This window comes from Perca fluviatilis, chromosome 11 (assembly GCF_010015445.1).
Source record: "Perca fluviatilis chromosome 11, GENO_Pfluv_1.0, whole genome shotgun sequence".
Taxonomy (NCBI): domain Eukaryota; kingdom Metazoa; phylum Chordata; class Actinopteri; order Perciformes; family Percidae; genus Perca; species Perca fluviatilis.
The window spans coordinates 15,861,138-15,875,199 of NC_053122.1; the positions used below are offsets into that span (position 1 = coordinate 15,861,138).

The following is a 14,062-nucleotide window of genomic DNA, read 5'->3' on the forward strand; positions in this document are numbered from 1 at the left end:
AATATGCTGCCTCCATTAATTTGGTGAGAGCTACATCTTTCTCTTTGTGGTAAAGCAGGTGTAAGTGCAGACTGATGTAAAAAGTCAAACACAACAATGGCAAATTATCAACTCATAAAGTTGTTGTGGTGGCTAAGTTGTTAGTAATTGTTTTCAAAGTGTCTGCTAACTGATTTGCCATAAATAAAAAACTAAACAGATGGAAATAAATGGACTAATTGGAAAGCAGTGGCTGCCAGGAAGGAAGAAACATCTTTTTTTTAAATCCAAAAGACACCAAAATGATTTGCAAATTGGTTATGTCACTACCCGATGTGAGTCGAGGGCAGATGTGAGTTGCGCATGCTCAGATTTAAATGGTTTACGGCATAACGTGTCATACTGAAATTTGTGAAATCCATAAAATAATAAACTTTTCTCATTACAAACAATAACAGAAGATGGAAATCATTTCAAAAACGTTTTAGCTATCTATGATTGTTTGATTGCTAACGTTAGCTCAAAACGCCATTCAAGTGACAGCCTTTTTTGTGTTTGATTGCTAACTTGTAGCCAGCAGTGAACGAACTATGTAGGTCCATTTTTATTGTATTGACATTACAGAAGTCTCTTGTTGGCATCTTGTAGGCTACTTGTCACAAAGTGAGGCATGCGCAACTCACATCTGCACTCGACTGACATCGGGTAGTGACAGGTTATCAGTAATACAAAAATGGGTATGATTTATAGTGACTCTTGTGATCCTTTAAATCTCACTGTGTTCAGTCCTCTGGGATGTGTGGAAAAAAAGGAATTCCCACTTACATTTTGTGTAATACGATAACGACTACTCAATTCAATTCAATTTTATTTATAGTATCACGAGTTATCTCGAGACACTTTACAGATAGAGTAGGTCTAGACCACACTCTCATACTCCTCTTGTGTATATTGTGTGTTGCTCATTCCCCCCAAACGGGACAGCCAGTGAGCCTCCATTAAAACAGGCCTCCTCATCATTTGTCACTGGGCCCGGGGGTAATGAACGGGGTGAATTGGATGTACTCTCTAATTATGGAAAGGACAAAAAGCCAGTCAGATTCCCTTGTCAAGGTCCCTCTCCTGCAGCACCATGGGGAGCAGCTTTCACTCATAAATCAGATCTGCAGAGGATTAGAGAACATAAAAGGGAGAAATATGGCACCATGTAGACCCTAGACAATCAACCATGTAACGGCCTGCGACAGGCAATAAGTAGGTGGCGGAGCCCTCCATTTTGTTATAGGTATCGTAAATACCTGCTGATCAGTCTCCACCATTGTCCACATGCTCAGCATCAGCAGCAGCCATCTTTCACAGTAACCTGCCCCATCATCATCATCATCAGGCTGGCCCTGATGATCAGGCGCTGCTCTGTGAGCGCCATAACCTCAGTGTTACAAGGCCCATTAACATCGATCAACATGCTGCTGCTACTGCTGGCATGTTGGGTTGCTTGCATGGTGATTGCATTTTAAATTTGTATGACTCCTCACGGCCTGATGTTTTTGGAGCGTTGAGCCGCCAACGCAGCAGTGATCTGCACTGGCCCCTCATGAATACTCATAGTAAAACTTGTTTTAAAAATGACTTGAGTTAAAGTTCACTAAAACCATAGTTATTTGGGGATTTTGTGCACATTCTTTTCTGAATGCTTCCCCCTCGGGTATTGTGTGTTTGAAAAGCAGCGGTAAAAGAGCGATTACTCCAGCAGAATTACAAGCATAGACTTTTAACAGCCCATAGAAAAAAAAAGCATGGTTACTTCTGACTTCTCTATTTCTGTCTTTATAACAGTTGCTTCAAAATCACACTGGAGGCTTGATCCTTTTATCTTACAACAGAGTCATGCATTAATGTTTAAACACCAGCATATCATTCAAGCTGTAGTGGTCGTAGTACTGTATTTTCTTTCATTTAAATCCTTTTTGAAGTGTTACATGTAAATACCATACTTAATACTCATTAGAATATAGAAGCATTCACTAAATCCGTGTTTGCGAGGTTGTGTTAAGCACAGCCACTTCATGTTCATATTATATTTAAAATTAGAATTCATTTTAGTTTCCAATTTTATCCTACTCCTGTTGAGGGACTTTAAATAAAAACGAGCCGTTTACTAACTCTAGGGGAATTAAGGTGCAGGTGTTGCTATGTAGAAGCCCTGTTTTCTACTAAGTACTTGTTCAACTTTTGGTACACTGTCATCCTGTTTCCCAAGAATTCTGAACGTAAAAAACATGGCTGTGTTCTCTTTTAAACTGTATGGTCCGGTCATTGTGTAGCTCGAGCATATTACAGTTTTATGTTAAAAATATTATCTGGGTTTTACTCTACAGTGTAAAACACAGCTGCAGCCACAATTTAAATGTATAAACACATGAATATGTGAAGTACACATACATTAAGTATGCAACAGTTACCTCTAAAAATGTCTGTTATTGCCTATTTAAAAATTTCCTTAATATTCCCAGATCCACGTGCCCTTCACTGTCCTAAGGTAAGTGCACACTTACGTGAGACGGCCTTTCTTTGAAACATTTTTTTTTCTGATGTGCTGCTGTTGTTATTGTTGTTGTTGAGCCTTCCACCCTTACGCTGTGTTATCGCACATTATTCCCCCGTGACTCTGATGGCGACACTAATGTGGATTATCGCCTTTGGGAAGTCTCTCGTGCATCTCCCATGATAACCTGTTTTCTTTTTTTTGTTTCATAAGCAGATTATACACAATCACTGGCAAATGGGGGTGAAACACGCAGCCCCTCCACTCCAGATGTAATGCATTGTTATATGTGGTTTAACTGTCCATTGTGTGTTGGGTTGATGTGCTGAGGAAATACATGGAGTTGATGTTATTATAGAACCATTTAAACTAAAACACACAAGGCACAAAAACATGACGCAAAATAAGTGAACCAAAATAAAACAAGAAACTCAATAAAACCCAGGATCATGTGTATGTTTGGGTAGATACCAAATGAGTGAATGTCTACACATGCATGCGTGCACACTTATGCACGTATATCTGAGTTATGTATATTTTATTTAAAAAAAACTTTTTGCACAACTATATGGCGCTGTCTCAACACAAACAGTTGTGATTTCCCCTCAAAAAGTCCTCAAAAAGGTCTCTGTGCATGTTCCTGCTATTTTGGTTTTGGTTGTATCTCGCTGCTGCTCTGTGAAGCACTTTGAACTTTGTTTTGAAAAATATACTGTAGCTTATATAAAGTGTTTTAATATTTATGCAAAACTGCTGTTGCTACTGCTTGAAACATTAATTGCATCACTTTCAGAATGCCACACAGAGTTTAGAGTTGCAAATTTAAAAGTTTTAAAGAGGTGTCTATTTGTTGTTCCAGTGTGACTAGCATAAAACACATAGCTATTTATTGTGCTACTGTATATGTGAACATATAGAGGACTTTGATACACAGTTAGAGTAGGCTACAGCACACACAGACACACAGGATATGCATGCACCACCAACAATGAAAAAGGCGCAGCAGATTCAGCCCAAGAATATGCTGCAATACTGTTGATCAAACCATATAAAACAATAATGTTCATGTTTTATGGATTCAACACTGAAAATTATTTTGAAGCTGAAATCCATAATGTTTGTTTAGCCAATGAAAATATATGCTATCAATACGGTACTTTCAGTACTGCAAGCAAGCAAACAAACCTTATTCATAACAGCACTTTTTGATACAAAGACAAAACCAAGAGAATTAAGTGTACAATCCAATAAATACAAGAGAAAACTGGGCAGATTCAAGAAGACGTAGGACTAAAAGCTGTTAAACTGATGTTCAAGTTTCGATGTGTTAACAGCAGTAATATTGTATGTAAGTATATTTATTGTTAATTAAACTGTCTGGTAGTTTTGTAACAATACAATTTATTTTACAAGCTGATTATATGCTTTGTATGAAAAAAATTCTTAATTTCTTAAGTATAACTGTCAAATAAATGTAGTCCAGTAAAAAGCATAATATTTACTTGTGAAATGTATGAAGTTGCAAAAAATAGAAATACTCAAGTAAAGTTCAAGTAGCCTACTTCAAATGTGTACAGTACAGTACTTGAGTAAAACTACCTGCTTACATTTCACCTCTCTGATTAACAGACTTTTTGGCTGCGCTCCAGGATATCCTCGCTGCTGTTTAACTTCTCTTGGATTCTTAATCCACCTCAGATTGTAGCGTCCGTCCACTGTATACTCTAGAGTAATGCAAGCAGAGATTTCCATCAAATACTGCTCAGCAGGAAATAACCATTAAACAAAACGGCCTTATCACCCTCTTGCAGCTATAGTCTCTTTAATTAACTGCGCCTCCACTCCTCAGCCCCTCAAACTCGGGGGGCGTTAAGACCCAGCAGAGCTACAATAGTGAACATCTGTCGCCTCGGTCTCCACAGTATGAATTGCGCCTGGGCTCCAGTCTGAAGACACACAGGCAGCGGCAGGCAGGCTGGCACAGCGCGGACGGACTGGAGTGCTATTCGGGATGCGAACAGATGCCGCTGGACTATGAGAGAAAGTGGAGTCAACCGCACTGAGCCGCAGCGATAAGACAGCGCGCTGCAAAATGAAGACACCTATGGTAAAGGTTTCTGTCATGATGTAGCCCTATAGGAAACTGTTTGTGCTGGCTTTTACATCCAGCATTATTCAGTGAAGTGCGCTCCGATCGCCATAACGCTGCTGTGTGCACTCTGTCGGATCAAAAGATTAAGATCTGAACAATAGGCATCCAGCTGTGCGCTCTGTTTGGCACTAAACGCTGGCTTTTTTCCCTTAAAATTATACACTACAGCATGGAGCACAGCGCGCGGGGTGTTTGCATTTCCTGCCTTTAACGCAGATGCATACATCTAAAAAAAAAAAGTGCATGCATTGTTTCTCTTTAATATTTCTTGTTGTGAAAATAAAAAAGTATGCAGATAATCAAAACAAAATGAACAATACAAAACAAATCAAAAGTGTCACGAGTTGTTATCGTTTGCATCTGTGCTTTAATATGGCTTTACCAGGAAGCTCAGACTGCACATTTTGACTTAGCCTACAAGATCAAGATATCGATATGAACTTTTACTTTATCGCGTACCGTGCAGGTTATGTAGGCTCCTGAACGCAGCTGAGCATTAAAATGCAAACATAAAGATTAGCATAGTCAAAATTTTGTCCGTGCCCTTAAATTAATTAGATAACAACTTTTTAAAGTTTTGGTCGCACGTGACATGACATGATCGATGCAGCAGCTGGCTGCCTCTCATCTGTCGTTAGGTGCAGCCTAAACTCAGTGCGGTGCAAAAGGAATAATTAGTCCGCATCTGTTTGTGTCTTTGTGTCAGCGCCATGGGATAGCCGTGCTCCTCGTGCTTCTCCTGTGCGCCAGCTTGTTCCTCGTGTACAACGGCAGCTTCAACGGCGCTTCCAGGGACGCTAACGACACGCGCATCCGACAGCATGAACAGCTGCGGCGGCCCACTGAAGCCTCCGTCCGGGTGGCCAAGCCTCACCCCCCAGTCCTCCAGGGATACAGTGGCATCATCGACCATAAGGTAAACAGATGTGTTTGTGTGTTTGTGTCCCACAATGCTGGAAGGGGGCGGACGAATGGCTTCAAATGTTTGGCTAATGCGCTGCAAAGTGGGCACCCAAAACCTTTGAAGGTGAAGCCAGTTTGATATTTTCCTCTTAAGAAACCCATTTGCCACTGCATCTTCACTTTCTACACACACACACACACACACACACACACACACACACACACACACACACACACACACACACACACACACACACACACACACACACACACACACACACACACACACACACACACACACACACGTCTTCCTCATGTCTAATGACTGGGCCGTTTCAGGAATAAGGAGTCTAACCCTGATCTCTGAGTTGATTTACCCTGAGATGGAAAACTCTGAGTTTTCGGTTCCAGAACAGCTGATTTGAGTTGGTTCAATCAACTCAGAGTAGGTTGACTCAGAGTTAAGCAAGTGCACCACCACAATAAAAAGGCACCATGAATGGAGCCATGACACTACAATTCACCATGGCAACAACCACAAACAAATCAGTCTACATACTTTATCCCTCTGGAACTGGAACTACTCATGCTCACATACAGCAAGTTTGAATATATAATATTTTGTTTAAAAAAGCAACACTGCTGCTGCTGCAAAATAGCGAGAATTGGTGTGGGAGAAAATTGCTCCTTGAGTCAATGCGTAAGCTCTAATATACTGTATTCATTTCATATTTAATTACAGGTAGACTTACAATATTACTGGTGACAACTGGAATGGTATTACACCTATAATTTCATTTTGGTGCAATCCTGCTGGCGAAAAAGTAAACTACTACTAATCCCATTCTGAGGTTGCAGCGCCATGTCATTAACAGAATTATAATTTATAATCATTTAATTCTTTTTAATGGTTCTCACTGGTTTGTGTCCAGGGAACACTACAAAAACGTTTAAAAAACGTTTCAGAGCGAGGCACACTTTTCTGATGGCCCTGCATTTGCAAAAACAACACACACAAAGAATCTGCTGGGATGTAAAATCATGTCCATGATGGGTGACGTTAGTGATATGAGGACAGATAAGGTATCTACATATCTGATGGACTGTGAAGAAAAACGCTACCTCTCAAGTAGTTATCTGGAAATGAAAATACATTTACTCGGGCCTTTGTCAGAGGGAGGAGACTGAGAGAAACTTGAGGTTTATTGAAGAAAACCTGCTCCTGACCAGGTTAGGTTCACAGGCTCAGTTACCATAGTAACTTACTCTGAGGTTAAGTTACCTCTCTTTCTGAAACGGGCTGGAGTTACCCCTCTTTCTCAGGTTTAAATAACCTCCCTTTCTGAAACAGAAAACCCAGAGTTGCCCTCATCTCAGGGTTAACAAACTCAGAGTTTTCACTAAAACTGCTTTCTGAAACGGGCCCCAGCAGTCATCTATCTGCACAGCTCTTTAGAGAGCGCCTCGCCCCTCTGTCATTTATCACCATTTTCTCTAGCACCATGTTGCACCACACTCAATACCGACCTGTCGTTACTAATAACAGCTTAGGCTACTAATGAAATCCTTGGCTGCATTCTTATGCTCTAATTGGTCCGCCCACGAGACCTGCAGCTAGGTGAACCCTGACGTCACAGCAGGGGTGTATTGACTTCCATCTATTAACCAAGCCAGGAGAAAACAATCAATGTGAGTACTGGGGAGTGAAGGCATTGCAAGTAAAGCAGACCTAATCATCTTGTAAATGATTTTTTTATGTAACATATAAGATGGCGTGCTTCTCTGCAGGCAATTTGGTTGATGGGCTGTTGGGTGGTTTGTGTAGCGGTCTGCACCACTGAGCCAAATGTTGAATACAACAGTTCTCCAACTGACAAAATGAGTCCCAGAATGAAAGAAGGCACAAAATGAATCAGTTTTTGTCTCTTTGTTGTAGTTTTCTGGCTCTTTGTAGTCAACTTGTGTGTTTGTAATTGTTTTGCATCTCTTTAGCCATTTTGTGTCTCTTTTTAGCCGTTTTTTGTTTCTTTGTAGTTGTCTTGCATCTCTCTGGAGTTAGTTTCAAGGAAACTATGTTTGCTGTTGCAGACTTGCTTTAACTCATCAGATTATGTCACACGTTGTTTTGCGTACAAGTAATTTGACAATCTCCTCCCAGCTCTTAGAATAGGCTGTTGCTGTGTGGATGAGACAAATAAGCAGAATGAACATGGTTCAGCTGGACAGATTTAAATGTAAATGTATTGTTCGGGTACGTCATAAAAAGTAGTCTTGTTGGAAAATGAACTTTTGCTAAATTAAACACCTTTGGGTCTAGAGAGTCACTTAATCTTGTGACAAAGTAATGCAGGTTGGCAACAGAAGGTGGAACTAATTCATTAAAATAAATCTCATTGGTGCAGAAACCTGTGTGGAAGTGTGGAAACCTCTAATGTTGATGACTGTGAAAAGTTCAGCTGGCAGAGTTTTCTCAGGAGAAAATGCTGCTGATCTGTCCACTTACAGTATGTTTCTATTTTGAGTCACTCTGCTCTAGTCTCGCATTGCCAGACCTTCCTCCACAGCGCTGCGGAGGAGGGTCTGTCAAGTCCACACAGCATTCTGGGATGGGAGAAAAACGTGTTCTGGTTTATTGGCATTTCTTTAAACCAATCACAATCGTCTTGGTGGTGCCGCACGGAGCAACGGCGCCTCTGCAAAATACTCTTGGGAAGGAACTTGTTTTGGTGGAACATGTACGTTCAAAGGTTGTTTTAGTCGTGCAACAGAAAACTCAGATTGCACAGATAGTCTAGCTAGCTGTCTCAATTTACCCTGCAGAAATCTGAGGAGCGGAAGGTAACGGACATCCGGCCAAAATGAAAGACATACGGCGGAATTTCCGGGGCACCTGAACAATCCCAGAAGTGGAACATCGTAGATATATACTACTCTGCTCTGTAGGAAATGCATGCTGTTGATGTGCACAGTGAATTCACAGTTCACTTTATGTATGCCATACTGTACTTAACTGGCACATATAGTCATGGCGACTTAAGGTCTATGTGTAACATTTTCACTTTTTTTTATTATAAAGCTGCTAAAGGGCAGCAACTCAGGCAGCCAAATACACAGTTTTCCCATTTTATCCAAATTACTTGCAAACAAAAATGAACATTATTATTATTGTTATTATTACTGACATTACAAACATGTATTAATTTAGCAGAAATCTGACTCTACTCACTGCTGTACTAGTAGTAGTTTTATCTGTATATGTGTATCTAAATGTTGAGTTTAAGACCTTGAAAGCGAGGATGTTTTTGGTAATTCAATTTTGGGGGAATTTTATACCTTACAGAGATGGTAGAGAGATGACAGGAAACAAGGGGAGAGGCAGACAGGGAATGACATGCAGCAAAGGTCCCCAGCCGGGTGAAGCCAAGGTTCAGAGTTGGTGCCTTAAACCCTAGGCAACCAGGGTGCCCAGAAAATAGAAGGTATTTTGTCCCGAGGCATAAAACTTTGTAAGGTGTGGGTTAGGCTTTTGGTTATGCATGTAGCGATGAAGGTGAAGGTTAGAATTATGTGCAAATGATACTTTCTATGTCTGCACAGCCACAAGGGTCCACATGGACTGTCTCGCATGCAGTTTGACAATAATCACTGTCCTAACAATAATGTGTCAACATGCCTCCTTATACAGACACCCATTGTAGTATAAACAAAAAATGCATGTTCATGTCTGCATTGGGGGATATGTCAATTTTTTCCAACTGGCCACCGTCGCAATTATGATAAACGTTTCACATGCATTCATCTTTCCACCTCTTCCTAATTTGGTTTAAATATTTGGTTTAAGCTGATGTTTTTGCAGAGCCTGTTTGGACTCTATTATAGAGCTGTGTGTAGTGCAATTGCTCTCCAGATCTCAGTAATTTAGTTGGTGTTTGATTGGGAAGATTTTTGTCATAGCCCATAGGAGCCATATGCCTGAAACAGAAGTTTTCATTAAAGTGTGTAAACGTAAAATTTTGTAACTCTGTTTATAAGTGGGATGTGGATGATGGACGTGGTGTGGGACAGAACTATACAATCCAGTCCAATATTTATCCTGAGTTGCAGTCAATATGTCAGAAGCAGTTTTAGCTTTTGGTCTTGGAATCAAAATTATTGCACAGCTAAGTCTCACAGTTCAGAAGTTGAGCAACGCACAAATATGAAGCGAGTCATTCATATTTAAAGACAGCTGACGGGGCACACAGCAGCATTTTTTTATCTCACTAGCTGAAATGCCAATATTCAGTGACAGTGTATGTTTTGATTTGATGAGGATTTGTCTGTAATGCGTCCGTAAAACCCAGCTTTGGATGAGAATTGATTTCCCCTCTCTGACGGGAGCAGCAGAGCATCATAAGTAAACCACCAATTTATTTTTTTCTCTTGGCAATAAACTTATTGACATTTTGGCGACAAGGGACATCAATTAGGGCCATGGCTCCACTGAACATCATTTATGCTTCTTCAAACCTGCTATTATGTCACCCTTCACATTCTGCCACCGCAAGCTGCAATCAATACTCTATGATTCGAATGCACTTTGCTACTACAGCATGTGGAAGTCCATAATGCAGTCCAACCTTCAAATACTTTGCAGTCAGTTTTCTGAGACATTGTGTCCTGCCTGACAACATGAATGAGTTTTCTTTGTACATATCGAGAAGTGAAAAGGTTTTTGGCCTTGCCTCGCATTTGTTCTCCTGCAGTGCTTAATGATTGGAGTTTGGAAAAAAAACTCTGACATGAACATTTGTCTTCATCTTTGCTTGCTGACCTCTCTGCCATATTGATCTTTCCAAGATATCAGCTGGCTGGCAGTCAGTCTTCGACCATTTCACTTTATCTTCCACCAGAGTATTAAACTCATCACAACCCAGCAAACCTTTCGAAGTCTGTAAGAACATTGAAAATCCTGCTTGAGAATTTTTTCTCAGCGGGTTATGAACCAAATTTTTGTAAGTAACAGACCATATTTATGTATTTTAAATCCTGTGTACTATGCAACATGTTTGATTTAGGTCAGAATGAAAGGTAATTTATTTCTAGTTATGCAGCAGCATCGGTTGGCCTGGACACGTGAAGACTGTAGGAGGAGGAGGAAGGTCAAGATAAGGAAGCAGAGAAAGAAACTTGGGAAGGAGATGAAAAGGTAAAGAAACTCTTGAATAGTAAGGCGAAGAGAATGAGAGAAGAGGACAAAGCTAGGAAAAAGCTAGGAAAATATAAGGACGGAGAGAATGATAAAAGAGAATATAGGACCAGGAAAAGGTTCAGCCTTCAGAAACCAAGAGCGAAAGAGAGCGTTAAATCCCAATGGGTTCCCTTTCTTCTAGCAGTATCCTCTGTTTTATTTTGTCAGTGAGAGGGAGGAGGAAAGGAAACCACTCTCGCCCGTCTCTCTGTGGAGATGTGAGGAAGAGACAGCGTAACCATGTCCCTCTGATTGCCTCTCTGACATCGTTATCATGCAGATTCCTAACAGATATCCTGTGAGACAGGTGGAGGAAAAGTAATGGAGGAGATTTTGGTGCAGACGAGAGGAGTCTTATCAAACATGAGAGGGCACCCTGCCACATGTCATGCTGGAAAAGGATGAACTTGGCTGACTTTTCCCATCTAACAAGACACAAGATGTTTAATATCATTTGACAGTCAAACCTTTGGCTTCTTAACAAATAAGACGAGTCATTGTACTCCTATAGAAACTTATGATGGATGGTAAAAAAAAAATAAAAAAGATAAAAATTGATAAAGCGGAACCAGAGATTTCAACGTTTTATTCCACACATTCTTCTTCTTCTTCAGTGACAATGCTAACATGCTGATGTTAAGAAGGTAGTATTTACATTTACATGTTCATCATCTTAGTTTAGCATGCTAACATCTGCTAATTAGCACTAAACACAAATGGTAAGTCACTAGTTTTGCAGGTATTTGGTCGTAGGGAAAAGTTAAACCTGCTAAAGGAAAAGTCAGGGAATCACCAAAGTGATTAAAATCCCGCCTGAGGGGAATATAAATGTCTGTGCAAAATTCATGGCAATCCATCCAATAGTTGATCACATTTTACACCAAAACAAAAATGTTAATCTCATGATGGCATTAGAGGAAAAGTGAGTGGATCACCAAAGTCATGATGATTCATTCTCTGGGAACCATGAATGTCTGAACCAAATTATGTGCTAACTCATTCATTCAGTAGATGTTGAGATATTTCACAGAATAAGTGAAAGCTTTGATCCACTGGTGGCCCTAGGTGAAAAGTCAGATGTTCACCAAAGTTTGTATGATTAATCCTCCAGGAACCATGATTGTTTGTTCCAAATGTCATGGCAAGCCATCCAATAATTGTTGAGATATTTCACTCTGCGTGCGTGCGTGTGCGGACTTGTTTATGTGTGTGCGGACTTGTGCGCAGACTTGTGTATGTGGACTTGTGTGTGTGAGGTCTGTCTTTGTGTTTTGTACCACTTGGAGTTTTAAATTACAACACAAACTGCACGTAACATTAGTGCCAGATAACCACTTTTTATGCAAAGACCTTGTTAGAATACTAAAAATGCTCTGTTTCGACTGATGAGAAAAGAATGGTGGTTTCGTTATGCAACAGTGGTCCCAATTGGGGCATAGTCTTGGATTTCAACTTATCTCCTGTGCATTCTGCTCCCGCCAAACATAAAACAGCTTCAGGCTCTTTCCAATGCAGGCCTGGAAAGCAATTATGGATGAAGAGTGGGAGGGGGAGAAGAAAGCTGCCTCCCGATAAGCATTCCCTCGACAGAGTAATCTCACACTTGGTGACTTTTGGCATTCTGTGGTTAGGGAATCACTGGTGAAGTCATACATTTTCATCATAAAGGAAGTGTAGGGAAATTTCTTAACCGTGTGTCATGAGCTGAATGGTGATTTCATGCCTCTCCGTGTTTTAACCTTTGGTGCTCGGTAAGCTGTAGCCTGTGGCGCACTCTCCTTATTTGGCTCCTACGAGACCTGTGAAGGTTCTGAAAAGGTTAAACTATGATAAATTGATGATACTTTTTGGTACAATATCAGTAGATAGACGATGAGCCGCCGCCCCCCTTCTGCATCGTTAAGGGTGAATGCAAAGAGGCGGCCGGCAGAAAGCATCGCAATAAAACCCAATTTCTTTGCTTTTCCTTCCTCTGGCTCCACAGACCTACAAGGCGGGTTACATTACTCGGCTCTTTAGACGTGATTAATGAGCATGTCCTCAATGGTGGGAGAGAGGAATGATCAACTTGTATTTTGGTGTAATCTCTTTCTGTATGCCGTGAGCACTCCCCTTGCCCCCAGATTAGAAACATATTGGATACTGTGTTTAGCTGTGTTAAAGTTGGCAAAGTTTTGTTGTAAAAAAAAAGAAATGAAAAAGTAAAAGAGGAAACCTTAGAAGACAGAAACAACTTGCTGTAGCCTTGATGTATTTTGCTGATGTGACATGCTGTAAATTGCTGCCTGCATGATGGTCTGCCTAAAGTCGAAACAGTTCCTATTACAGACCGGACTTTGATATATATCCCACCCCCCATAATTGTGGAAGCAGTTTCATGGTTGTCCATCAAAGGTTCTTTGGTCTCCCGCTCTCACTGACGAGCCCACTCATTACACCTCCAGTGGTGTTGAGGAGTAAGCATTTTTTCCTGGACTTTATACAGAGCTGCTTTCGCAGATGCAGATGCTTAAAGTGATGGTTCGGAGTAATTTACCCTAGGGTCCTTTGCACCATGACCTCGAGCCAAACACCCCCCCAGAAGCTTTTTTCACCTGGGTCTAACACTGGGCGAGTTAGCGTAGAGTAGCGTTAGCCGCTGAATAGCTTAGCGCGGGGCTAATGGACCCACGTTTGTATCTCTTAAATGACCCCACTAATAATGCCCGAAATCAAACCAAAGGTCTACACTAGTATATATAGGTTATGCTCTCATAAAACGATGGATTGGAAAGTTTGTAAGTACACCAGAAGTTTATGAACACTTGCCTGCTCTCTTCAGCTCTCTGTTGCTGCTGCTGCTGCTGCTGCTACCTGCAGTTAGACGAGTGCTTAGGGCCGTCTATAAATTACTACACCGAAAAGAGATGCAACAAAAATATGTATTAATTTAATGATTAAATAAGGTAATGTCTCCAAACTTACCTCAATTATTACTTGTCTCCTGCTAGTTATATTACAGCACTTACTTTAAAAAATCAGTTAAATTAAAAAATATTTTTGTTGCATCTCTGTTCGGTGTTTAATTTGTAGACGCGTCCCTAAGCACTTCGTCTCCAGCCGCAACAACAACAGCAGAGAGCAAAGCAGCAGGCAAGTGTTATTTACATAAACTTCGGGTGTACTTACAAACTTTCCAATCCATCGTTTATGAGTGCATAACCATATATACTAGTGTAGACCTTGTTATCATTTCGGGCATTATTAGTGGGGT

General features: G+C 40.7%; 1 protein-coding gene across 1 annotated transcript in view; it reads left to right on the forward strand.

The window, feature by feature from the left end:
* Positions 1–4,448: 4,448 nt before the first annotated feature.
* The window catches only part of st6galnac5a (ST6 (alpha-N-acetyl-neuraminyl-2,3-beta-galactosyl-1,3)-N-acetylgalactosaminide alpha-2,6-sialyltransferase 5a), a 55,946-nt gene continuing 46,332 nt past the window's right edge, over positions 4,449–14,062 (forward strand). Inside the window, exons 1-2 of the mRNA XM_039815027.1 lie at positions 4,449–4,631; positions 5,383–5,592. Of these exons, the coding sequence (XP_039670961.1) occupies positions 4,617–4,631; positions 5,383–5,592 (225 nt within the window). The 5' untranslated portion in view covers positions 4,449–4,616. The remainder of the gene's footprint in view (positions 4,632–5,382; positions 5,593–14,062) is intronic.